Source organism: Anguilla anguilla, chromosome 2 (assembly GCF_013347855.1).
Source record: "Anguilla anguilla isolate fAngAng1 chromosome 2, fAngAng1.pri, whole genome shotgun sequence".
Classification (NCBI taxonomy): domain Eukaryota; kingdom Metazoa; phylum Chordata; class Actinopteri; order Anguilliformes; family Anguillidae; genus Anguilla; species Anguilla anguilla.
The window spans coordinates 66,615,780-66,642,848 of NC_049202.1; the positions used below are offsets into that span (position 1 = coordinate 66,615,780).

Below are 27,069 nucleotides of genomic sequence, written 5' to 3' on the forward strand. Positions count from 1 at the left end.
TGCTACCTTTTAGGGCAGCAGTGCCCTCTGTCAGAGAGCCAGGAATGCACATCTGACGACTCGCAGCGTGTGTGGCTCACGGCAGCACGCTGGACACCGCGAGGCCCGCGGACGGCCGGGGGACGCGGCCCCCCTCTCGGTCGGATGCTCGCTCGCTCGCTCGCGCATGCACGCAGCGTGCTGCCCCCCGGGGGGCCTCCATTTTGTTCGACCGCGGCGCAGAACGCGATGCGATATTCCCCGCAAAAGATGGAAATAGAATCGGACGGCGTTCCCTGTGCGTGCGCGCCCACGCACGCGCGCACAAGTTTGTGTGTGTGTGTGTGTGTGTGTGTGTGTGCGCGCGCACATTTATCATGCCTTCCCTGAGGAAGGAGTAATGAAGAAGTATTCCGCAGCGGGCTTGCTTTGAGCACTTGGCTCCGTGGTCCTGACATTTTGTCTGTCCCGTCCTTTGTGGGTCTGTGGACAGGTGGACTCTGAAGGGAGCGTTCGCTCCTTGTGGCCTCGTACATGATGAAAGGCCTTCCGTTCATCATTTCGCAGTAGCGTGTGTATCGGACTTTCAGACCCTCAATAATAGATGCGGCCTTGGTGAATATTTCATGTTGGCCTGACGGAAAAACCGCTCGATGTCACAGAGATATGGAAGGAAGGAGAGGGAGGGGGTGGGGGATGTGGTGATGGAAGGGGAGCGAGGCAGTGAAATTTAATATTTTACCTTATTCTCTTAGGGCAGTGTTAATGCACTCAGCGTAGGGCCCTGTGTGTGGCCGGACTGACGAGGCTCGTTCTTGTGGACAGGGCTGCGCAGCGTGCGGCCTGCTTGTGAGGGTCGAGCAGTCATACCCGCTCTTTGTCTCTTTCAGGGCTCCCAAGACTCAACGGGGATCCAGGAGGTGCTCGTGCCCCCGCCCTTTTCCACCTTCCCGCCTCCGCCGCCCCCGCCGCCGCCGCAGAATGGGCTGGGGTTGGAGTTTGGAAACGGCGTGTTCGGCGCGGGGCCCCAGGGACCAGCGGAGGCGGGGAGCGGGACGATCGTCCCCACCGCTGTTCCCAACAGCTTAAATACCCAAGTGAGCGGCTGTTTTTTTTTTTTTTTGTCAGCGATGCCATAGCCACCCTGCTTCGTAAAAGTCTAATTGACTGCCTGTTACAGTTACGCTGGCGCTTCTGTGTGCGTGTAGCCATGATCACCACGGCTGAAAGCCAGACAACAAATGAACGGAGCGGCCATTTTGTCTCTCTCCCTGTCTCCCAGCAGACGGACGGAAACTCGCAGATAGAGGGCCAGGGCACAGCCGGGCCAGGTAGTGGGACGGCGGGCGGGGCAGCTGGAGGCGACTCCTCCGATGACAAAGGGAGCCCCAAACGGCTGCACGTCTCAAACATCCCCTTCCGCTTCCGAGACCCGGACCTTCGGCAGATGTTTGGGGTAAGAATCGGGAAAAGCGGCCCTCGGCCTCTGTCTCAGCTAGGGGGGGGGGTGAATAAAAGAGGCGGAAAAGGACAGAAAAGGAGAAATTGTAAAAAGAAAGGCAAGAGCTGTGTTGGCAAAAAGGAAGGAGGAATGCAGGGAAGAAACCAGTGATCAGTGGTGCCTTTTTTCTTTGACAATACTGCCCCCTTGTGGGAGGAGTATCCATTGCAATATTTGGAATCATCTAGTGGTAGGCGAAGGGATTTCAGTGTCATTCATGGTAAATTGACTGTATTTATATAGCGCTTTTCTTCAAAGCGCTTTACAATTGATGCCTCATTCACCCGTTCACACACACACTCACACACCAACGGTGAAAGGCTGCCATGCAATGTACCAATCAGCTCGTTGGGAGCAATTAGGGGTTAGGTGTCTTGCTCAGGGACACTTCGACAAACCCAGGGCGGGGGATCAACCCTCCAACTGCCAGACAACCGCTCTTACCTCCTGAGCTATGTCGCCCCATTGATTATCAGGACAGTGAGTTTAAAAAAGCACAGTCATTACTCATTTTTTTCCTTTTCATCTTGATTGTTTATATAATTTATTAATTTGTGCCAGTATATTTATTTCAGGTGTTTTTTTTTTTATTTATTCTTGCTATTTAAAGTAAAGTAATGATGTTTTCTCATTCATGCCTCAAATCTCCGAAAGGAGCATTAGAAAATATTTTGCCGTTTTGGTATCTGTGTCATCACTCCGTTGATCATGAGCACAAGTTCAGCATTTGGATGCTTGTTCTACATTTCACCCGTGATACTTCGGTGGCTTTCCCTTATAATAAGAACGTGTTCTAGGTATTTACGTTTTTTAATGTGAGTCTTACTAATTTGTTTGTTCATTTCAGCAATTTGGAAAAATCCTTGATGTTGAAATCATCTTTAACGAGAGGGGATCAAAGGTGAGTGTGCTGGCAAGTTTTCATAATCTCAGTGGAGAATATTTACCTAGAGTAGATAGACAACAAGGAGAATGTAATACTGCCTTGAATAGTAGTGTTTTTAGATAATTATTTACTGTTGTAAATAATGATTTTATTGCTCCATCTGTCAATGTGCGTCCATCCTCTTCATGTTCTAACTTTTATTTTCCCCTGTCCCATTCTGTCTTTCTCATCTTCTCCCTCCTGTTCCTCTTTCTCCCTCCCTCTCCCTTATCTCTCTCTCCCGTCTCCCATCTGTCCCTCGTTCCCCCTCCTTCTCTTATCTTTCCCTCCCATCGGCCCATCTGGCCCCGCCCCTCGTCTCCCCCTGTCTCGGGCTCCTCCCAGGGGTTCGGGTTCGTGACGTTCGAGACGAGCGCGGACGCCGAGAAGGCCAGGGAGAGGCTCCACGGCACGCTGGTGGAAGGGCGCAAGATCGAGGTAGCTCACCCGCGTTCCTGACTTCCATGTTATCATGCCTTTTGCACTTGATTTGATGTAACACCCCACTCCCCCCCCCCCCACCCACCCCCCTATCCCCACCGTGCACACGGTGTACACTGGTCTTGCTTTGGTGTTGCCTTGTGCCAGTGTGCTGCGGTGGGTGGGTGGGGGCGGCGGGCGGGCGGGTGTGTGGCTGTCCTGGCTGAGCCAGGCCGGTGGGAAGCACCACTTTAGGCGCATGTCCTGTTTCCCACGTCCGCCTTCTGTTCCTTCATCCAGTTCTTCCCTCGTTTTTTTTTTGTGATACTTGGTGTTTTTTTTTTCCCTCAACTGGATTGGTGCATGTTTAAAAAAAAAAATTTTTTTTTTCATTTTTAATACTCTAAATTTTCCATGGGTTTCACTGTCACTTGTGATTGTTTCCATTATGCATCAGTGTTTACAATTCTGCATGGGCATACAGCTGTGAAGGTTCCTTCCTCTCTTGTTTGGAGTATTTTTGGATTTGTTTTGGATCGACACGAGAGTCCTGCATGGGGGGGTCGTGTGGCTGGCCTGTACCATTGTCCAGCTTTTACTAAATGTGTTGCACAGACCAGCAGAGAATGACCCTGGCAGTTTAAGGAGTCCGCTCAGGCCACCGTGACCTCTGTGACCCGTCTGGGCAAATGGGGCCTGAGCTCAGGCTATTTCGAATCAGAGCGCACTGTGGCTAAAAGGCAGTGGAAATTCTTCACCTGCAAAGCTTGCGTTTAAATAATGGAACATGGCGACACGTGTTCAAAACCATATTATTGCCAATGAACGTTTAATAAAACAAAAAAAAAACGCCTTCCCACTGAATACATTTTCTAAATGCGTTGCCCACAAGGAGTCCGCCCCCTTTAAAAAAAAAAAATTCAAACAATGGCGGTTTTGCACGTGTAGCAGTTGCCGTCAGTTCGTCGCTGTTGCACGGTGTCTACAGCTCTGCCTCCCTGTGCAAGAGAGCTTACCTTTGCATGGGTTTGCGATGGTCTGGCCGTTGTGTAAGCATCTGAGTTAACGCATGGGTTAAACTGGCATCTTCAGGCAGTCAGCGTGGGATGCAGAGGCTTTTCTGCGTCTGTTACGCTGTGAGATGAGATGAATAAAGCTTTCATTACCAGCAGTGCTGCATAAGCACCAGCAGCCAGACCTTATCTGTGATACCCCCCGGGCACTGCTGAACCTTGACTCAAAAAACTCAAAGATTCCTGGCAATGATTTTAGTCCTACAGCACCCATGCTATTTAAATTTCTTTCTTCATTTCCATGGCAACAGCTAAATGTTTATGCAGGCTCACACACACACACACACACACACAGATATGCACACACATACACGCTCTCACACGCACGCATGCACTCACATTCTGACACACACACGTACGTTTACACACGCATGCACGCGCACACACACTCACATACACGCACACACTCACACACACATACGCACATACATTGCATTACATTACAGGCATTTAGCAGATGCTCTTATCCAGAGCGACGTACAACAAGTACATCAGTTCAAAGTGCATACAGACGTACATACAACATACAAACACACACACACTCACACACACATACACACATACAAACACACACACACACATACAAACACACACACACACACACACGCACACGCACACAGAGTTAAGCCTGCTGTCTGAGAAACGATCCTGGGTGTTTGGCTGATCTGACGGGAGCCCCAGAGAGGGGGAGGGTATTAGAGGAGCGCTCCAGGCCTCCTGGGGGGCTTTGATCTGGAGCCGCACGGTTACCCGCACCTTCTCTCCTTTCCCCGGCCTGCACCCCAGTGTTCACGCATGGGCCTCTTCCTCTCTGCAGCCTCAGCCGCGCTGCGTGTGCATGACTCTGGGTGGGTGGGTGGGAAGGGGTGGGGGGGTGTGGTGTGGTGCCTGTGGGCTGGACTGTGCGTTCTGTGCCGCCGCGGCTTGGCGTGTGCATGACTCTGGGGGGGTTGGAGGGGGTGGGCGGGGGGGTTGGAGGGGGTGGTGGGGGGAGGGGGTGGGGGGGTGGGGTGGGGGGGGTGTGGTGCCTGAGGCGTGTGCGGAGTCGTGCGTGTCGGTGCATGCGCAGGCATTCCGCCTCCTGGAGCCGCCCTCGCCGCTCTCTGACGGATGGGCGGCGGCGGCGCCATTTTAAACCCGATCCTCTCTGTGGCCCGCCGGGACGGTCCTGCATGGCGATTTATGGACCTTATCTTTGTGCGGCATGTGGCCAGATAGGCTGTCCAAACCCCGAGCTTAAGGCTCAAAGTCTTTGGACCGCTCCCCATTGGAGAAGCCGTGTGGAGGCGCAGAGAGTGTTTTCTGACCAAACGGCCAAAAGAATCCAGTAACTGTATGTTTAGTTGTGCAAGTTGCATGTCTTAGTGAGTTCTGAGGCTATCCTGTGTCTCTGGCCGCTGTTGCTCTGACTCTGCATGGTCGTTGGAAGTTTAAAAGTTTTGCCCCTGTGGTAGTGACCCGTTGTGTTCCACTGAAGTTTGCTCTTCTCTCTGTCCGATGAAAACTCTGCTTTGGAGAAATCACGTTCCCCTGACAGTTTCGCGAGCAGAATGAAGCCATGTAAGTGGCGTAACCTGTGAGCTCTGACACGACGCAAAATTTTTTTCCATTTGTCTGTTTTTCAGTCTGTCTGGCCTCTCCTGTTGGTGTGCAACGCACACTGGTGTCAAACTCCAGTCCTGGAGGGCCGCAGCGTCTGCTGGTTTAACTCCAGTCCTGGAGGGCCGCAGCGTCTGCTGGTTTAACTCCAGTCCTGGAGGGCCGCAGTGTCTGCTGGTTTAACTCCAGTCCTGGAGGGCCGCAGCGTCTGCTGGTTTAACTCCAGTCCTGGAGGGCCGCAGCGTCTGCTGGTTTAACTCCAGTCCTGGAGGGCCGCAGCGTCTGCTGGTTTAACTCCAGTCCTGGAGGGCCGCAGCGTCTGCTGGTTTTCGGGGGGGTTCCTGGCGCCCGCGGCACATTAAAATTGGCGAAAGAATCCGCACGCCTTGTTCCGAGGGCCTCAATTGGAAGCCGATTGAAAAGGGAACGACAAAAAAAAAAAAACGCGCGGGCCCTGCAGACCGCAGTGAATTTAGTTTAGTGTGACGCCCCCGGACGTAAAGGGGACTGGGTTCCTCCGGACGCAGAGTTTTTGTCGGGTCGCGGGTGCGGCTGGATAAGAACACGCTGTTCACGGATAGCTCAGGGTGACCATTACCGTCGGCACGCATCTCCATTTCATTCCTCGCCGGTCTCTGACAAATGTGAGCTGGGTTGCAGCACAGGGACTGCATGCGGTGGGCTGTGTGCCTGTGGGAAGCTAATAGCCACTGTAATGAGTTTTCACCACATACGCCTGTGCCATGGCCCCTGGTCCTGCATGGTTAATTGTGAGCTGTTTCCAGGGAAACCCGGTTCCAGCCATCATTTGAAACAGTGAAAAACTTTAATTAAATAGAGTTTCTTGGACGAGATTCATCGCGTTGGACGTGAAAAATCCCCTCTCCTGCTCAGCTCCTTGACTCAGGCTGTGAAGCTGGCCGCTTTGGTTCTCTGAGCTCTTCCAAACTGTGGAGCGATATTAAATGAGGACGATATTAAAACGAATGATATTGTTTCAGATGAAGGTTGCGAATGCTTTCTGTTTTTGCACGCAGACTTACCTCCAGGCTGTTTGTTGTGTTTTGGACTTTTGCTTCGGTTGTGACCTCTCGGTTGATGATTGGTTCGTTTGCGTGTGACACCGTTTGCATGACGTTAAGTTCAGAGCTTGTGACCTTGCTGGTGTGGGCGAGTGCGCATGAGCGAATCGGAGAGAGATGGAGGAAGGAAAAGTGCTCTCTCTCTCTCCCTCTCTCTGTCTCTCCACGCTATCCTCTTTTCTTTTTCTCCTGATCCTTTTCTCGTGCCCTCTGTCTTCATGCCAGTTAGGATTTATCCTGCCTCCTCATAACCCAAGATGGCCCCTCCCTTTGCCTCTCTCACTAAGTCACCCTTCACACTTGTCTAACTTCTGTGTCTGTTTTGTGTCTGGTCAGTCTTGTTGCCTCTGTCACCTATATTCTCATTCTCATTCTCTCCCTCTCTCTCGCTCTATCTCTGTCTCTCTCACTCTCTGTCTCTCTGTGTTGCTTTGTCTCTCTCTCTCTCTCTCTCTTTCTCTCGCTCTGTCTCTGTCTCTTTCTTGTATGCTTTTTGTATTGTGCCAGGTAATGTAGTTTGGGGTTTGAAAATAGGGCTCAATGAAATTATTTTTGAATCACTTCCTTTCTGCCTGTCTCTGTCTCATTTAAAAACCAAACAGAAGTAACAGTATTTTGATATGGCTTGGCATCATAGTTTTCATATGATAAAACATATGGCCTGCATGAAACAAAATTTATATACAGTGTCCCATCTGGTGTTCACCGGGGACTTTACATGTTGCTGTGTTGATTCAATTCCTAATTTCCTCCAATCAGTCTAGATTGTAAGGTCACAATTGAGTATGTCTTGCCATTTAAAGAGTAATTTAGAATTCTGACTTGAAAATGGCATTCTGGGATATGTACCTGCTGATTTGTTTTCCTACTTCATTTCCTGTCTCTTGGAATATCAATTTAATATCAGTGATTTACAATATATATGTGCCTGTTTTATATGGCGGCATTTAAACTGTTTGACACATTATATAATTAACCCCAGGGTTTTTAAAATTTATTTTACAAATGAAATATATTCAGAGCAGACCTCCTCTCGTCCCTAGTCTTTGTCTCTTTCTGTCTCTGTCGCTTTCCTCTTTTGTCTGGCTGAGAGTAGTGACCTGTCCCCTGAGAGCTAGGCTATCACAGCAGGCTGTGCGCTACAGAGTTCAGCGGCCTGCTCAGAGACATATTCCCTCTGCACTGTGACCCCCCCCCCCTTATGTTCATTCCCTGTATTTGGGGACTTATTTTTTTTTCAATTTATTTGTTGGGTTGTTTGTTGGTTCATTTATTTATCATATTTTTTCTGTTTCCCTGATGACTTCTATGTGTGTTGTTGTCAGTCTCCACGGTAACTGCTCGCGTGTCCTCACGCCGTTTCCTCGGCAAGGGTAAGTTTTGTACGTATGACTCCATTGCTGACTGACCCCGCCCACCCCCTCAGAATCTAACCTAACGAAACACACAATCAAACTTGCTTTTCTAATGGGGGTTAATAGTTTTCTAACTGACTGAATTTCTCATTCATCCTCTTTCTTGCTTGTCTATTGTAGGGTTAGAGAGAACCATATTTTTAGAGGAAGGTACAATAAAAATTATAAAAACATGAATACACATAAGCAGAGGCAGAACCCAATACACTGTTAGGTTAAATACATAGAACAGAATTAAGTTGGCAGAATCCTGTTTTTTTTTTTTAAGTTTTTTTTTTGCTTGACCAAACTATAGTGTAGGAGAACATCTTGTACATTTTAACTCGATGGCCTTCTGTATCCTCTAGGACATGATTGTGTTCCATGCTTTAATGTTTTGTCATGCTCTGCTTTTCTGTTTCATGTCTAGCTTTTTTGGCTGGTGTTTGTGATTACTTTGTCCCACGGGACCTTAGAGGACTGAACTGTTTTTAACATGACTGGACGGTGCTGGACCGCAGAGGAATGTTCTAATCTTGACTGTAGGATGATGAGGTTGGATGTGACGGGTCGTATTCTTAGCTTTGCTAAAAATTAGGCGTTGCTGCCTCGAGAGATTTTGGGGACCTGCGGGGGGAAGAACAGTGTATGAAATAACGTGCCTCACTTCCTACAGTGCAGCGTAGTACTATAATAGTTTGAGTTGAACTGAAAAATAGGGTCGAGGCTTTACTGGCTGTCGGAGAGAGAGAGGTTTATTGGGGCCGCAGGACGTGCCGAAATATGAAATGCCCTTTCCCTCTCAGCCAGTCGTGCGCATTGCAGTAATCTGGCAGGCAAGAAGATTAATGCGGTGAATTTCCTCTCGTTCTCCCAACTGACTGTAGTCACGCTGTGAAAAATAGCCTGCAGCTCCGTAAGGCCATCTCCATTGTGGTTGATTTTTATTCTTTTTCTTTTTTTTCATTGCGGTTCAGAGTGTCGGCTTTATCGCTGAAACATTTGATGTTGCCTCCATTGCATTTTCAGTTTTTTATCCTGACCGGCATTCTCTTTTCAACCGTCGTAGTCGCGTCAAAGTCACACTCAGGTTCAGATTGCGTTTGGCTTCTCTGTGTTTTTACGGCACGTTTGTCTCGTTAGCATCCTGCTAGGTACAGATAGTCCAGTAAGGGTATATTGGCTGCCATCTGTGGACGCGAATACTTTTTTGTCCTCGCGGCATTCGTCCTTAATTTAAGTATTCATGAAACCGCTGGTGATGCACATGATAAATCATGTCCTTCATCTGGTTGATTTCCCTTAACGCTCACACGATCCTAAAAGCACCTGCTCAGCTACGCAGCGCAGCGACAGACGCCGAAGGATGTTTTTATTCCAAAGGAGGGGGCAGAGACAGAGTGCTTTGTGCGGTCATTGTTTCGAGCGTTAGGCCTGATCTCTGTGTTGTCTCGCGTCACGCAGTAAATTCTCGCCAGTTCTCTTTGTTGGAGACTGCGAGCTCTGGTTAGTGTCCAGCCTCTGATTAGATTTATATCTCTGTTGTTTGAGGGCCATTCTGACAACCCTGAAAGAAAGCCATTGAGTAGCTGAGAGCAGATTGTATTTTACTTGAGAAAGGGGGTGGTCGGGGTGGGGGTGGGGGGGGGGGGTGTGGGGGGGGGGGGGGGGGGGGGGGGGGGGGGGGGGTCTGGGTTATTTGTTTATTTATTTTGAAAGGGGGGGGGGCTCCTTCCCTGTTTTTCTTTTATATTCTGTGGTTGTTAATTGGTTTGGTTTTTGGATGATGTGTGAACATTCTGCATACTAGTTACAGTTTGTGACACCAAATATTAATGCCTGGCAGTGTTTCTACTTTTGTTTTTTTAAACTTTCATCTGGTTTATTTTTGGCTATGATGATTGCTCTTTGGTCTCCTCTGTCTCTTCTCCTCCATCTCTCTGGTGCACCCTCCACCCTCCACATTTCAGCAGTATTCGTAAAAGAATGGTCACCGAATCAAATAGCTGTTCTGTATGATGCACCGTGGAATTTTACTTTTTTATTTATTTTTAGAAACGTAGATTGTCTTGGTGTTGCTTATGTAGATTAAATGTTTTCTCTCTCTTTATCTATCTATCTATCTGGCTATCTGTCTCTCTCTTCCATCCATCTTTTTTGTGTGACCCTATTTTTTGAATGTGGACTGGCTCCTGTCTCTTCTCTGCATCTCTCTCCCACAAGCCCCCTTGCCCCTATTCTCCTCTGTATGCATTTGATTGGGAGTGTTGTAGATCGTTTTGATTGGTCTCTATGCTGCATCCAGTGCTTGCTAATTGGCTGCTTTTGGTTCTTTATATGCTCTCTCTTGTGATGCGCTAATATCTGGCTGCGTGCGATTTCTGTATTTTACTGTTGCATTATTTTTTTGTGAACAATTTTTTGTTGACTCCTCCCCTAATCCTTTATTTGAGGTATCAAAGGAATGCTTTTATCTTTTATTTTTGGGGGGTTGTGGTTGATATGGGTGGGGGGGTGGGGGGTGGGGGGGGGGGGGGGGGGGGTTTGTTGAAAAATTAAGCTTTTTAGCCATTTTTTAAACCCATGCAGAATTGTATGACAGAATTCAGAAACTTAATGTGATATGAATGTCTGGGCCATAGCTGAATTTTATTTAGATTCTTGTACAATGTGTGTGAATACATATAGGATTGTCAATGTGCAGTGTGATGTGATGTTGTAAGGGTGATTCGCAACCCAGAGTCTGAAAATGGACTTTGGTTCATCACGCACTGATTTGCCCATATTTAATAAAAGATTACATTATCGTTCATATATATTTGCATAGGATCTATCCCTGCTGTGTGCTCAGAGATAAAATGGGTGGGTTCCAAATTCTCATAATGAAACACAAATGTATTCCGTATTTTCCAACAAACATTCCATTCCAGGGTGAAAACAATGTTTAGCAGCTTTTGACCAAATTTCTGACACTAAGTCTGTTCAATTGAGTTCAGTATTTTGCACATACTTTGACTATAGATATTATATATATTAACCCCGCCTCATCTCATACTTGGGAATATGGCAACCAAACATGTTGAGAAAATATTTTTGTCACCAGAATGGAAAATTGGTGTCATCGCTTGGGAACATTTCCAAACAACTCAATGACTCACTATGAAAATTTAATGGATAAACGTGCTAGGCTCCCTCCCTTTGCAGAATGTCTCACACAAAGTTGAAATGCTGCCTTTGATACCCAGGGCCCTCATGACCAGTCTCACAAATGTGAACAGAATTCCTGGAAAATTAACAAAATTTCAAAAATAGCTTGAGAATAGTCAGGGGGGTAAAAGTTTGTTGGCAATGAGGCGTGGATCCTATGACTGGCTGAGACACGTGGTTTAACTGGGCTCTGTTGTGCTGTGCGCTAGCTCGTGACAGCAATGTCCCGTACCGTGTTTTTGGAAACTATTACTTGCCAGTCACGTATGCTTAATTAATACTGATGTCATGCTGAACACTGGTGTGGTTGTTATCTGGCCATTCACTGAGTTTATCGTGACATCGTGTACGGTGATCAGCTAGTTAGTTGGATACATATTATCACGCGAACCTGCAGTTGTGTGTAGTTTGCCAAGGCTTGTGCTTAGTTTATTTCCACATTACCCATTTGTCATGTCCTCCCATCAGCCCCCATTCACACTTCCTCCCACATCGGTCACTTAGTTACTGGGCGTGTGCACTCGTCATAGCAACCATTCTGACATCACAGGTCTTTGCACGGTCTTTAGTCCAGAGCAGAGGCTCCTTTCTAACTATGCAATCCACTGGCAGCCACAGGCTTACACACAGCAATAGGGTATAATGTTGGTTTTACATTCAGGATTAGGATAGCAACTGTAGATGAATGAAAAACTTTAAGAAAAGGTTGGGGGGGGTTGGGGGTGGGGGGGGGCGGGTGGGGGGTAACACTGCTGGCAGATTGACTGATGGGTATGCAGGATTCAAAGATTCCACAGCAGATCCAAGTTTCTGTCCTTACCCTAACACTTATAAAAATAACCAATGGCTCAACAGGACAGTGATACTGTAGGCTTCTAGTAGCAGGGTGTCAGGGAGAGGATTAATCATAGACTATATATTTTTTTTGATACAAAATTGATCTAATGATTTTCTCAGTTAATTCTGTAAGATGTTGTTAGATTGTGGCTTGCCTGAGTTGTCTCCCTGGCCATTTTGATGTGCTGTTTACGCGGATTCCCTCTTCTTCCTGTTGACAGGTGAACAATGCTACAGCCAGGGTGATGACCAATAAGAAGATGGTCAGCCCATACTCCAATGGAGAGGCTCTCAGCTCGCTGCCCTACGGTAACCCCGCCTCCTCCTCGCCCCTTACGTTTCCGCACCCAATAGCTGCTCAAAGCTGGGCTGGTGTACCCCTGCAACACCCTGCGTAACATCAGCTGCTGCTGGGGCTTGCTGCTTTCATTAACGTGGCGAGAGCGATGTGTTCTTTGGGATGTTTTTTTTTTTCGCTTTCGTTTCATTGTCATCTTCCTCTTGTTTTCTCTCTCTCTCTCTTCCCCTTGGTTCCCTGTATTCATCTTCTCTGTATTCTCTATATTTCTGTCCGTCTTATTTGGCATTTTTGTTTTCTCCTGGGCCCCCCATCTCACCCACCCCCCTCTCCCCCCCACCCCCCCACACCTTTCTGGCTGTCAGCTGGGTGGAAGTTGAGTCCAATGGTGGGAGCCATGTATGGACCGGAGCTGTACACAGGTGAGGTGCTTTTGTGTTGTGCGTCTTTCCCATTTACCCCATTGGTCCATAGTCTGCGGTGGCCTCCGTGTCGTTTGGTTAAAGTTGCCGGCCGCGTCAGACGGCGAGCGTGTGAGTTGGCAGCGCTCTCGGGAGTTCCCCGCGCTCATCCCATTCCTCCCCCTTTTCCCCGCTCCCGCTTCTCAGTTCCAGGGTTCCCGTACCCCACCGCTGCGGCGGCGGCGTTTCGGGGGGCTCACCTCCGGGGGCGCGGTCGCCCCGTCTACAGCGCCGTCCGAGCCGCCGTCCCGCAGCCCACGATAGCAGCGTACCCCGGGTAAGGCGCTATACGCAACACGCAGACACTGACATGCACACGCACACTTGCGTGCACACACAGAAATACACAGACTGACACTCACACACACACACACACACGCAAAGACATGCACGCACGCACATACACACACGCACACACACGCAAAGACATGCACGCACATACACACGCGCACACACACACCCCGCTGCATGTTGCCTGTGTGTGTTTTGGCTGGCCAATCTGGTGTTGGAGCAGTGCACATATGAATTTAATGATGAGTGAATAATTTTGCACATTTTTGCAATAGGAAATACCACTTCCATATCTAAGAGCTAAATGCTGGACAAAGGTGCCTGTAAAATGGGCATTAAATTATCTTTTTTATGTATTGTTATTAAAGGTGCAGTAACTATTGATGGAAGTTGTATTTCAGCACGCATGCTGCATGGGTGTGAAATAATTCTCTGTCTCTCTCTCTCTCTCTCTCTCTCTCTCTCTCTCTCTTTCTCTTTCTTTGCCTCTCTCTGTATCTCTGTCTTTCTCTCTCCAATCTCTCCTCCCTCCCTGCATCTTCCAACTTGTTTTCTATCCATTTCTCACATACTCAATTTTCCCCTTGGCTTTCTGTCACTGAACTTTTTTTCTACTTTCACTTTTGTCTTAAATCCTGTTATCCGTTACTACTTCATTCTTTCTCGCTTTCCCTCCTCTTCCTCCTTTCTTCCTCTGTCCCCTGCTCTGGTTCTGAATCTCTCTCAGTGTGGTGTATCAGGATGGTTTTTATGGAGCTGCAGATCTATATGTAAGTAAAAAGATCATCTCCTCTCTTCTCTCTCTCTCTTTCCTTCTCTCCTTCTCTGTCTCAGAGTGTTTTTACCTGTGTGCATATGTAAACGAAATACATTGAGCCGTGTGATTCTGGATGTTGCAGAATACGTAGAAACTTTAGAAAGTTTATTTCAAACGTAATTTCAATTTGTGCCTTCCCTGTGTTTGTGCTCCAAACGGCTTTCTGTTGCTAATATTAGTTTATACATTTGTATGTTCGTGTAAGCAGAAATTGTGTTTCAGTGCCCATTTTCTCTGTGGGATGCCAGGGTTAGGCTAAGCATTTGGGTGTCGTATACATTCATAATTGGGCGGCTCAATGTGTGCACGAGTGTGTGTGTGTGTGTGTGTGTGTCTTAGTGTGCGTGCCCGTGTGAGTGTGTCCAGGTTGACAATAGCTGTTTCTGTTCTCTCTGTAGAATAGTGTTTCAGGACTCTGTCATTAATACCAGAATGCCTCAGGTAGGGTCCACATGAACCTCAGTTTGGATTATTATCGTTATGATGACTGTTTTGATATTGATCATTTTGAATCATAACAGCTTCTCTGTTTTTTTTCTACTAACTCACTGGAATCTGACAATGGGTGGTCTTTGGAAAGGGGGTAGCATTTTTATCGTTTGTAATATTTTATGACTATTAGTAAATACTATAAGATATATACCCTTAGTACTGCTGCAGTTACCTAATACTGTGCATATGGCCATTTAAAAACATTTTTAAAGATATATTATTAATTTAGTTCCCAATTATCCTGCTCATAATTTAGCTGTAATGGCTTTTAGCTGAGAAACTTCACCAAGTTACTCAGGTCTTAGATACAGGCCCATTGTACCTCTCGCTGACTGCAGGTGGCAGTTCTGGGCTCTTTTGTTTGTCTAGGACAGATATTGCACAGAAGTGTGCGCATTCGTTTTCATCCGTGTGCAAAACGAGTCGTCGAAGCTGCGCAAATATCAGCGAGGGGGGGATGTTCACCCTGTCGCTGAAAAAAAGTGGAAAGACGACGGCCGCAGCCGTCCCGCGTAGATTACCCAGAGTGCCCCTCTGCGGCCTCGTAACGGGGGGCCAGCGCGTGGGTTTAGAGACGGGGTCCCCTTGCGGGTTTAAACGATCGTCGGCGTCCCGTTTGGAAGGAGGGGACGCAGGGCCGTGTTTGCAGGGAGGAAGCCGTCGCAGACGTCCCTGGCGCGTGGCTTTAGAGGCCGCGTTTAGGAACCGCACCCAGACCCCTTCCCAATGTCTCCCTGCTTCTGTTTTTCATTTGAAGCATGCTGAACTGATCGATGTCGGCATGCAACACACACTTACTTCCTCCCCCTCCTCCCCTATGTAGACATGCCCCTGTATCCCTCTCTCCTCCCTCCCTCCATGCTGTCCTCTCCCTTATGCCTCTTGATCCTGTTTAATAATATCCTTTAGCAGAACCCCCCCTCCCCCCCCCCCCCCCCCCCTCCGCCCACTCTGTCTGGAACCCCTCCCCTTTTGCCCAGGCGTGTGCAGGAATGCTGGGAGTTGTACATGATTAGGGTAGAATGCAGTGGCGTGTTTGATCGGGATTGCTTTTTTTTTTTTTAAATAAATGGGATGCATGCTGTCCGTCCGTCCGTCCATCCGTCCGTCCGGCTGTCTGTCTGTCTTTGTCTGGTTGTGGCCATGTGAGTGTTTCTGTTTCCCTGTTTGTCTGTCTCATTGACTCCCTCCTTCACTGTATGTGTGTGTTTGTGGGGGGTTGGGGGGGGGGGGGGGGGGGGGGGGGGGAGGGGGGGTAAGCCACTTCCCTACCTGTTCCTCCCTCTGTCTCCCTTCTGACAAACAAAAGTATTAATTTCAGAATTCTCTGTAACTGACTATTTTATCAGCTGACGCTCCAATCTGATCTGTTTGTCGTTGGGGGGTGTGGTGTGGAGGGAAGGGTTAGGGATTGGGTTAATATGAGATGTTCCCCCCCATTTGAACCCCCCCGTCACTGTATTTTCTGTTTGTGCATTTGCCTTGTCTGTACGTCTGTACGTCTGTCCGTCCGTGCTTGTCTCTCTCTCTCCCCCATCCTGTCCCTCTCATGTGGATGTTAAGGTCGTCTCTGCTGTCCCATTGCTCAGTGTAGTGTGGGGGGTTCGGTCGGTCCGCGGCTGTGACGCGCCCCGCTTGACCCCCGACTCTCTGCCTTCCTCCCGCAGGGTGGTTACGCTGCCTACCGCTTCGCTCAGCCCACTGCCGTAACCGGGGCAACCGCTGCCGCAGCCGCCGCCTACAGTGACAGGTGCGGGAAAATACTCTTAATGCTTTAGACGCTGAAGTTAAAAAAATATGAAAACAGTCCTCAAAATCCCTGAGGATTTCCAATGAAACCTCTTCACACTAAAATGTTCAGTCACATGCAATAGGAATTTTGTTTTGAATACTGGTGAAAATATTGATGTTTCTGTCAGTAATCTGCAGGGAGCCTACTGGTGTATTAACAGTTAAAATATTTAAAGTGTGTATTTGATCCCTGTCTGATAACCGTATTACTTCTGTAGCTATACCTCAGTTCAGGTCCACCGTTTTCAGGCGCAGTATTGTAGTCTGTGCTTCCTCTGATTCGGAAGCTGTTTTTTGTGAATAACTGTTAACCCCTTGTCTCTTAGTTACGGGCGAGTATACACTACGGACCCCTACCACGCCCTGGCCCCCGCTGCTACGGCTTATGGGGTCGGAGCCATGGTGAGACTCCCTTTTTCCTAAATCAGTGGCAGTGGCCGCTTGTGTTCACAACAGTGGTTCTCGGCATTTGGCAAAAGCTCATTTTCATTTAGTGCTGGAGGTGATGTCCCACTCATTAATTTTACGACCCTCTCTCTCCCTCTCTCCCTCTTTCTCTCAGGCAAGTCTGTACAGGGGTGGGTACAGCAGGTTTGCCCCTTATTAGATTAAGGGGCCACACCTTGGATTTGCCCCAGTTTTTGGAACCTGTGTTCTTACTCTGCATCTGCAAAGCGCCCCCTCATCTCCATGAGTGGGAATTGCTGAGTGTTTTTTTTTTTTTTTTTGGACTCAAAGACGTACAAAGAAAAAAAACGTAAATACAAAAAAAAAAAAAAAAAAAAAAAACTTCATTTAAACTTCTTCATAGACCACTGGGGGAAATGATTTAAAAAGAAAAACACCATTGCAGTCACAAATCTTGCAACAGGACAACTACGCAAAAGCTACTGCCCAGATTGGACTGAAAGAATTGTGCTGCTCAACACATTTCACAGCTGTGTGCACTGTAATGGTTCCTTAACCAGTTATGTCTGCACAGACACAGTTACGCTCAGCAGTGTGCTACTAGTATACACCGACCTTCAAATGCACATTTTTAACATTGTAGTGCAGTTTTAAATCTCACAGAAAAATGAAAATGCATGAATACACGTAGAGACATTTCCCTTGACGAGATTCACGTAAGAATGGGACGACCCCAGCAACGCAACAGCCAGAATCAGAGATCACAGCAGGAGGGCCGGCCGCACAATTTAACCTGTGAGATGGACGACAAGTGTAAAAAAAAAAAAGCTCATTTTATTCAGTTTTTCTTCTTGAATGCGGGGGGATAAAACTGTAAAAAAAAAAAAAAAAAGAATGAATGATCCTAAGGCAAATAGACACAACTTTTAAAGATATATTTAATGGACAAATTGTAATTTTTTGTTTGTTTGGCATTACCTCGTGTTTTTTTTTCTCTGTAAACTCTGTAGTATTAATTATAATAATAATAATTATATTAAAAAATAAATGCCTTGCAAAACAGCAATGCATTATTATTATTATTATTATTATTATTATTATTATTATTATTATTATCAGTTAATTCTTACTTTCCACTGCCAGATATTAGTGGTATAATCTGTGGTAAATATTGCCCTTTCTTTCTGTGAATCATCGATGTTATTTTCCAAACAAGCACATGTAAATATAGGCTGCAGTTTTCTCTTTTACTTTTGGATAAGTTGATATTTTACACGTGGATGTAAAACTTGGGAGAGCTTTAGACTGCAAGATCGCACATCATTACAAGTGTAGTGAACAGTTATTAGCTGAGCTATGGGTTGGTAGGGGTGAAGACGTATTAACTGAATTTTCACAACAGCAGTTCTGCACTACATTAGAAACTTTTTTTAAATTTTAGGTTAAATGTAAATGACCTGATTCAACTGAAAATGTTATCGCATGAATTGGACACAGACCATGCAGATTTATGTTCATAAACACTAAAACTCTGAATGCACACTAAGGCTCTTCTCTCTCAAAAGAGCAGTCAAATTTAAGTGCTTATTTAATGTAACATTTTATCATTTTCCCAGTCTAATTTCAGGGAGTACGTACAGAGATGGCTATCAACTGATTTTTTTCAAGAGAAAAACAGAGAGGGGGGTTGACTTACAAAAAAAGTAAAAATTACAACTTTGTCTTTGTGGTATTATGCACAATTTCCATGTATTATGAATAGATTACTTTTAGTATTTTTTTCATTGAGTTCCAAAGATGTCTTTAAAAGCACATTTTTGTTTTATTATTATTATTATTATTATTATTATTATTATTATTATTGGTAGTAATAGTATTGATTGCTGTCTATGCAGTCATTTTTCGTATTATTTGGTTAAAATCTCCTTAAGTAAGCTGCTCTTTTGCAGATTTTTCTGTTCCCAATACATCTCATTGAGGCTTGTTATGTTTTACCTGCACACTCAGAACGCGCTGCATCTGTTCTGAGGGAAGCATCTTGGGAAATGTAGTGTTGGTGGATGGTGGGGATTACGGTAGCATGTACAATCCTGGTTAGCATGATCAGTGTGGGTTCAACCATTACAAGAATTTAAACTGCAGGTGTTGCTCAGCATAACTCAGCACTTGAAGTACATTTATTTGAAATTTGGCACCAAATCAAAGTTTATTATGTTGTGCATTTTTTGATAGTTCTTGAGAGTTAAATTGTCAAAGGGGAAATTGTGCGACGTAGGAAATGCGAGAGGTTGGTTGTTATGGGATTGAGCCATACTTAAATTTAGCAAATGGAAGGAGTCCAAGATTACCTGCAAAATTAACCTTGTCCAATTTCACAGTTGTGGTCAGAGGCTTTTTCTATCAGGTTAAACCAATCATTGGATATGCAAGACGAAAACATTTCTAGATCGAAATGAGGAGAATTCTCAGTGAAAGACTGAACCAGTTTGATTTGGTGACGTGACGTGTGTGGTCGGGGTGTAGATTATCCCATTGCTGAAGACTGAGCATGTTTTTTTTTAGGTATCACATCATCTTTAAAAGAATCGTGTTGGGGACAGTGGCTGTTATGTTTGGGGGAAGGATAGTAGGGGGCAGAATAATGTGGAGCATTGCTCTGTTGGAGAAAAGCGTTGCATATTTGCATGGGGTTAATTCTGGGAAGTTATTTTTGGGCAGAATCACGTATCATCATCATGAAAGGAGAGATGATACTAACTTCACAAAGCATTTCACGTTGGGCCCAAAAAACATTTGCAAAGGCATGAGACATCACAAATACCGACAGAATCTCATTTTTGTGAATCATGTACTGAATTATATGTCAAAAGAGAAGGTGTAATTGCTGTTATACGTTTAGTTATATATAAATATATTCAGTGGGGAAAACATTCAACATTTTCAAAGAGCTGCAAAGTATTTTTTCATTTGTTTGCTTTGTCTTTATTTTTGATTTATGATTTTCGTGGGAATTGCAGCCCTAGGATTCTTCTTCTACTTAGTGTTACACTGAGCTGGTACATCAAATTACGTTTTTTAAAAATTTGGTTTTTAAAAGTGCAACATTTACACTACAGCAGCCGAGTCATCAGCACTGCAGTGCAGTGCCTGGGGTGTGACCTCGCGGATTCCACACACAGTAACACACTGCTTCAGCATCGGCCACTGCTCCTCTGTGCTGCGGACACAAATGACTCAAGATTTTTTTATTTTGTTCCTTTTTTAAATATTTTTTTTTATTTGTGGGGAAACCACGCTGGGGATCTTGTGGTCACCACCTTTTTTTTTCCAGTACTTATCGTTCTTATTTTCACGGTCATTGCACCTGTGACCTTTTTTGGTTTATTATGAAAGTGGCTGTTGTGCAATCCCTCCCCCCCCGTTGTGTTGTTTCCACTCTGTGTTTTCTCTCTTCTCTTTGTTTATCATGTTGAATGTACATATAAACAGTTTGTTTTTATAATCAGCCCTGGTTGCCTGTTTCATTTTCATCACTGATGAAACCTGGACTCTTAATATTCAGCAGGAGCAGCAGTTGCAAGAGGAACGGGTGGTTACCATGGAGACGCCCGTTTTAGAAATGGTGAAGGAATTCAAAGATAATGTTCAAAAACTGTTTCTGCATGCTGCACTGGCGTGGGAGTTCCTAGCAGACCTGGGTCAAATACGTATTTATTTGTTTTTGATTCAAATACTTTTCCGTGCTCTATTGATCTTGCCTGGTGTAATTGAGCCTGCCAGTATGACCAGAAGGCAGGGTTTGCACTTTTTGAGAGTATTTCATTGGTTCGAATACACCAGACAAGAGCAGTAAAGCGTAGAAAAGTATTTGACCCAGGTCTGGTTCCTAGTGGTCCAATCCAACAACAGCCAAAAAAAAAAAAAAAGTTTAAATCTGTGTGCTCTGAATGCTGCAGTAAAATAGTGTGTTACCTACAAAAAAAGTACTACAATATTGGAGCAAGGGAAAGGGTGTGCCTCTCCTAAAACAATGAAGTTATTTCACGAAAAATCTGAAAGATGGGATAGTTTTCCAGTCAGCTTTAAAATGTACAAACAGTCACGTTTCTTTCAGGCTGCATAATAAATGATTGACCAACTGAAATATGAATCAATAGAAAAAATGGGAAGACTACTGAAGTTCCTTTGGTAAGGTTATTATAAGCCTGTATATTTGTAGGGTGTGGTACGGCTGATTAAATGTGTTGTATAATTAACCTCAGTACTTATAAAGGGAGCAGATGCCAAATTCAGCAGTAAAGATCGTTTTTCATAACCCCCTTCTATAAAAGCACGACGAGTTTATGCCCAGCCGTGTTCACTGCTGCAATGAGGATGCAAGAGCTGTTGACAGCAACGGGCGACAAGGTGAGACAAGGAAACTAGTCGTTCAGCTGTTTTACTGGAAGAAGCAGAGCATAAAACTAATTTTCTTTTTAAATCTTAATAGCTAGTGGTGATATATGGTATATGTAGCCCACATACAGCCAGCTATTTGAACGATTTCAGCAAATTGAACTATTAAAGGGTAATTTTGTCATTAACATACCTTTAACCACGGCTCTGCTGCTGACATGAACTCCACTCAGAGGGCTAGCTGACGAACATCGCGGTAGGTTAATATTCGAAAGCATTTACAAGAATCCAGTTGTGTACAGATTATGTTTGATAATGTAATGTTCTGCAGCATTGAAAACAAGAGTTCTGTCTCGACAAGGTGAGGATGATTATTTTTCTCTGTCAATAGTCTTATTTTTCCAGAAATTTTCGCGAAACAAAGTTATCATTTTGACCCAGTATCAGAACTGTTACTGGTGGATTACAAGCGTCGCCCGCTAATGTTTCCTGTGTGGTACCTGTTAATCAATGCAAGTTGTCGAAAACTGTTGCCCGGTTGCCGCGTGATTCATGACCTTCAAGACTTGTTTCGCTTGAGTACGGCTTACGCAAGGTGGCGGTACGCAGCAGCGACTAGTGCATTTTCCCATTATTAAAGTATTAAGATGTGTCCAGTTCACGCGCGCGTGTGTGAAACTGATTTAAATAGAACGACAGAAATGGAAATATTATTGTCATTCTTTTTAGCTGAATCAGGCGAACATTCATTTTTGACTGAAGAATATTGAACGGTATTTTCAATGCTCGTACCCCTGCCCTGTCTCAACAAGTCGGTTTATCCTTGGTCATTGTCATCTTTGCAGAACCTCCTGTTGGTCTGTCTGTTCATATTTGCCTTTGTGTTATTGCATTTATTTATTTATTTATTTATTTATTTATTTAATTCGGTAAGGCAATTTGAGAAACGTATGGCAGAAAAAGTGCATATCCTTTATACACATATTTATATGGATTTTATGATTGTTATGATTTGTGCCTTTTGAACTGCTTCTTTTTCATTAGGAACCTAGCGCTGCATATATAATTTTTATAATGGGAGTAACTTGCAACCTCATTTAACAGAAATTGAGGCAATATGAAAAATAACTATGCCACTTTCATATTGCACATAAATCAGACAATTAACAGTGGTATTTGTTTGCGGCCATATTTAGTGCGACTAGAATTGACCAGGGACTAAGGAGCTCGGTAAACAGTCTCTGTCAAATAATCTTACCAAATGTGAAACGAGTGCTTTCTGCAAAAGTTGTTAACATTTGAAAAGCATGTGCGGCAGTCATTTTGGGTGAGGCCTTGGACCTCGAGTCAATAAAGTATTTTAAGTACTTCTGTGGATCATTACCAAGGAGTTTGCCTGACTTGAACTTCAGGCATTGCTGGGAGGTTAACACACACAAAAGAAATATATATATATATATATTTTTTCCAGCTATATAGGAAGTGGCTGGGTGTGGACCTGTAGTGAGAGACATTGAAACCCTTTGTTGATATATGTGCTGAAATCACTCCTGGTCAAATGGGAGGTCAGTGAAAGTTTTTCATGTCTCAAATGGGATGTACTAACTGATCTGAAGAGGACAATGTTTTACTAATCGATTTATTAGCGAACACATTCAAGTTGACAAAGCACAATAAAAATAATTGAAAATAAATCTCTGGTCATACATAAATAAATAAATATTTCTGTGACACTTTGATGTAGTAGTGAAGGAAAGTAAGCTCAGAGGGAAACTGGAGAGAGGCGATGCTCCATGTTAATTTTACTTTGTACAGCATTATTTTGGTAACAACAGCACAACTTACATTCCTTTTGCAAGATACAGTCAATTCAATTATCCGTGCTCACATTTAACAACAAGAGAAAAATCATTTATCAGGATCATTTGAAAAATTTGACAGGTAGAAGATCAACACAAAGGGTATAGTTGGAGGAAGAAAATTGGTTTTAAAAAATCCTCATTAAGAAATCAATTACTGTGAACATTGAAGGATATCTTCATTTGTCCCATTTGAAATACATCACCTTTCTCCAAAATGTTTTTGTTTTCATATAAATTTTATTCCTTTGGGGGTGCTCATCTTACTGTAGCATCTGCATAATGCACAATATTTGAATTGGTATGAAGAGAATTAACAGTCTTTGTCTTGTATAGGTAGATATTGTGAGCGTAAATATGTGCGCGTACCAATTCAGTGTAGAACAATAATGACAGTACAGTATATATCTTTACTCTGAACTGTAGGCCACACTACAGGAGGCAGGAAGTGGGAGTGTGGAGAGAGAGGGGTAAGGGTGGGATTTACACAATGCCATATTTGGCCAGGTCGCTGAGCTCCATGTCACCAAAAGCCTCCCAAGGGCAGACCACAGTGATGTCTGGAAGAGACAGGGGCAGAGGAATGAGAGATTAGTAATGCCAGTCCCTTTACCGCAGATTCATTCGGTAGAAACAGTAGTATTTTTTATAATAAGAGAAATACATATGCATTAGTGATGGCTTCATTCAGATCATTCTGATCATGTTTACAGTAGCCATCATAGAATGGGCGCAAAGTTCTAAAAACGTGTATATTTGTATGTGATGACTCTTACCTGTGCCAAGACCTTCCATTCCAGGGATGTCATCACCAAATCTAACAGAAGCAGAAAAGGGGAAATTTGCTTCAACATGGGACAAAAGAGGGACAAAAATCGCGTACCATATACTTTTTTAGGTGTTCATTTAAAAAAAAAAAAAAAAAAAGTGTTTTATGAAAGACTGAACTGCATGTCAGTGGTTGCTTTTAATTTATAGTTTTTAATTGGGGAAGGGGGAGGGTTAATTGTGTGTGTGTGTGTGTGTGTGTGTAATGGGTGGGGGGTTAATTGTGTGTGTGTGTGTGTGTGTGTGTGTGTCACTCACCCTTTCTGTCCAGGCTTGGGGGCCTTGCTCTTGAAGGTGCGGGCTGCCCTCTGCTTGAATTTGGGGGGTCCCTTGGAGGGGCCAGCGCTTCCTGCAGGGCCTTCTGCGTTCATTTCTACGGCTTACTGAAGAAGGGAAAGGCAGAGTGTGCATTCATACAAATGGACTACAAATACACAGCATACACTGTGCATTCATGCTACTGGACTACACATATACAGCATGCACTGGGCATTCATACTAATAGACTAAATACACAGCATGCACTGTTCATTTGTACTAACAGACTGTACATATACAGCATGCACTGTGCATTCATACTAACAGACTGTACATACACAGCATGCACTGGGAATTCATGCTACTGGACTACAAATACACAGCATGCACTGGGCATCCATGCTAATAGACTATATACACAACATGCACTGTGCATTCATACTAATAAACTAATTACACAGCATGCCCTGTGTATTCATACTATCAAGCTGTAAATACTCAACATGCACTGTGCATTCATACTAATAGACTATAAATACACAACATGCACAGTCCATTCATACTCATAAACTGTAAATACACAGCATGCAGTGGATTCATACTATCAAGCTGTAAATACACAGCATGCACTGTCATTCATACTAATAGACTATAAATACACAACATGCACTGTGCATTCATACTAATGTTTCCTTGTGCCATTAGTAAGTTCCAGTTACTCAGAATGTGCTCTGCAGTGTTCACTATCTCACCATTCATTCATTTCTCTGCCTGACTCTGTCTTTCCTTTTTCCTTCTCTCCACTGCCACCCGTCTGTCAACTAAACATCAATATAAATGGTCTAAACTCTTTTGCTCCTCCCACTCCCTCCCTCCATCCCTCCCATGGTAGATTATCCAAGTAGATTATCAGAATTAATGTAAAAAATGGGCAGATTACATTTTATCCTATTAAAAGCTGTAGTGCCACAAATACCCCCACTCAACCTGTGTCCAGTCCATGACTGCAATATATTTATAGCACAGACACAAAAAGACCCTGACTCAATTTTAGGACAGCCAGTCTGTGTTACTTAATCCCGCTGCTTCAGAGAATTATCAGAGCTGGAGAACCCCTCACAATCTCTTCAGTCTTATCTCCTTTCTCATGAATAATGAAATCTGATTCATTGCTATGAGACATTCAGCTATAGATACTGGACCACTTCAGCTTCTATAGTGTTCAAAGAATGGGGAGGATATTGTGCATTCACACATTATCCTGCATTTACATATTAATGTACAATCCATGGAATATTCAAACTGTTTCACCCTTACTAACCCAGTTTACCTAATTGTTTCTGTTTTAAATGTGGCTACATTATCTGTGTCTGCCTTACACTGTATACTGGTCTGTGTGTGCTGCTTGAATTTAATCTGTGCATTAGGAATTCTGTTAATTTGGCCTGTAATGATGCCCATGAATCACTGGTACAAATGTATACATTCCAGCTGCATGTGTAGAACCCTTCGCCTCCATCAATATAATCCATCTCATTTTTCTTCTAGAGTTCAAACTGTTGAGCAAAAGTAATAGTCCGATGTGAACAGCCCTCTCTGACCAGATGACGAACTCCGAAAACATTGCTTCAAACGAACGAGGGTGTGTTCGAGACCAGACTTGACACTGTGCGAGATTCTCTCAGGTCTGCAGACAAAATAACAAGCCTAGATGGGCTGAATGGCTTGCTGTCTCTTCCTCAAACGTGCTAATGTTTTTTTAAAAAAATGTTTCTATGCATCATCTAAATACATTGAAAAGGATCTTTGCAAACACAAAGGACTGCAAGAACAACAATAAAATAAATGGATCAGTTCTCTTACCTTTTCAGTTCTTCGGATTAACTAGCAAAAAAGATTCTCTCTCTTGAGAGCTGGCAGGCAAAGATATGCAAAACAAAGATTTGTTCTCTCTTTCTGCAGTCTTTATCCAGTTCTGCTAACTGTCTCTCTGTCCTCCCTTTAAATACCCTGAGTTCTTAATCCCCCTGAGCCCCCTCCCTCAATCCCAGGCTCTCCACAGACATCCAGCACCTTCTCCTCTCTCTCCTCATCCCCATCCTCACACGCATGGATTTGGTCACGGGGATAGAAAGGATTGTGGAGGGAGGTATATTTTAAGGTTCGACTTATAGATAAGTAAGCCACGCGTGTGTTCGGTTGGGTAGTTTGGGATTCGGAGAAGACACGTGCATCTTAAACTGGGGTCTAACGAATGTGTGTCTCAGCACACATTTGTTAGAACCCAGTTTAACACCAAACAATTTTTCTGACACCAAACAATGTACATGTGGATCAATTTGGTCCAAATTAGTGGAGAATGGAAAATGGGCCTAAAATTCTGGTGGATTTTATCCTGAAGTATGCATGTATTTTTTTTCTTGAATTGATGACAGTGAAATTTCCCTTCCAGTAGTCAAATGGTGGGACTATTGACTATTGTACAATTGGCCAATTTTTTTTTTGTCCTGTTAAAAACAATGCAGTTAAAGACACAAAACATTGAGATCGGTAAATTATGCTGGACTGTTTTCACAGTGAAATTGTTGACAGAAGTACAAATATAAAAGGCGAAGGAAGAAGATCAATATACATGTTCAAACTTTAATGAAAATGAAAACCTCATAACATACACAATTTCTGTTGACGACAGAACTGAATATTTTGTCATGCAAGAGTAAAATCATTTAACTGCGCATAATTGTACTGTGATGTCGTGTACTCTTAAACTTTTGTGCGTTTTTGGGTATTTTCTTTTGTGAGTGAATGTTGTGTATTTTTATATGCATGCGTTGATTCGTTTTTGTTTACAAGTTGTTTTGTTTACTTCATAGGGATATTAGTGTAATCCTTGACACATTTGTCTGTGGAAAGGCAATCACTTTCAGAAGCAACAAAAAGGAATCACAAGTTATATACACAAAAAGGAACAAAACATTACTGGTTTTACGAGAAAGCCTAACGAAGAAATGAAGTTTGAAGTCTGTTCTGAGAGAGCTGTGAACACATGTTTGTACATGCCCTGACCTTTGACTCTTGAATTGGATTATGCCTTCTGAAACGACCTGCCGTGCATGCCTTGTTTGCGCGGGCCTGTCCGCGTTAAATATGTGCG

The 27,069-nt window shown here is 44.3% G+C and overlaps 2 protein-coding genes across 8 annotated transcripts in view; one reads left to right on the forward strand and one right to left on the reverse strand.

Annotated features, from left to right (window-relative positions):
• The window catches only part of LOC118220719 (RNA binding protein fox-1 homolog 2-like), a 41,024-nt gene extending 20,944 nt beyond the window's left edge, over positions 1–20,080 (forward strand). For 3 of the 7 annotated variants that reach the window (XM_035404854.1, XM_035404859.1, XM_035404860.1), the window contains 11 exons: positions 870–1,076; positions 1,262–1,435; positions 2,328–2,381; positions 2,751–2,843; positions 12,239–12,326; positions 12,681–12,737; positions 12,924–13,053; positions 13,795–13,837; positions 16,044–16,126; positions 16,494–16,569; positions 16,730–20,080. In XM_035404854.1, coding sequence (XP_035260745.1) covers positions 870–1,076; positions 1,262–1,435; positions 2,328–2,381; positions 2,751–2,843; positions 12,239–12,326; positions 12,681–12,737; positions 12,924–13,053; positions 13,795–13,837; positions 16,044–16,126; positions 16,494–16,569; positions 16,730–16,774 — 1,050 coding nt within the window. In that variant the 3' untranslated portion in view covers positions 16,775–20,080. Of the gene's footprint in view, positions 1–869; positions 1,077–1,261; positions 1,436–2,327; positions 2,382–2,750; positions 2,844–12,238; positions 12,327–12,680; positions 12,738–12,923; positions 13,054–13,794; positions 13,838–14,282; positions 14,326–16,043; positions 16,127–16,493; positions 16,570–16,729 lie in introns of those variants that run through there. The other 4 variants (XR_004764004.1, XM_035404856.1, XM_035404855.1 and 1 more) reach the window with 4 other exon arrangements.
• A 2,664-nt stretch (positions 20,081–22,744) lies between these two features.
• Positions 22,745–26,096, reverse strand: LOC118219900 (retinal cone rhodopsin-sensitive cGMP 3',5'-cyclic phosphodiesterase subunit gamma-like). Its single transcript, XM_035403390.1, has 4 exons — positions 25,779–26,096; positions 23,916–24,040; positions 23,606–23,646; positions 22,745–23,389 (listed from the first exon to the last, which is right to left on the reverse strand). The coding sequence occupies exons 2-4, from the start codon at positions 24,026–24,028 to the stop codon at positions 23,313–23,315; spliced, it is 231 nt and encodes a 76-aa protein (XP_035259281.1). The 5' UTR covers positions 24,029–24,040; positions 25,779–26,096; the 3' UTR covers positions 22,745–23,312.
• Positions 26,097–27,069: the final 973 nt, after the last annotated feature.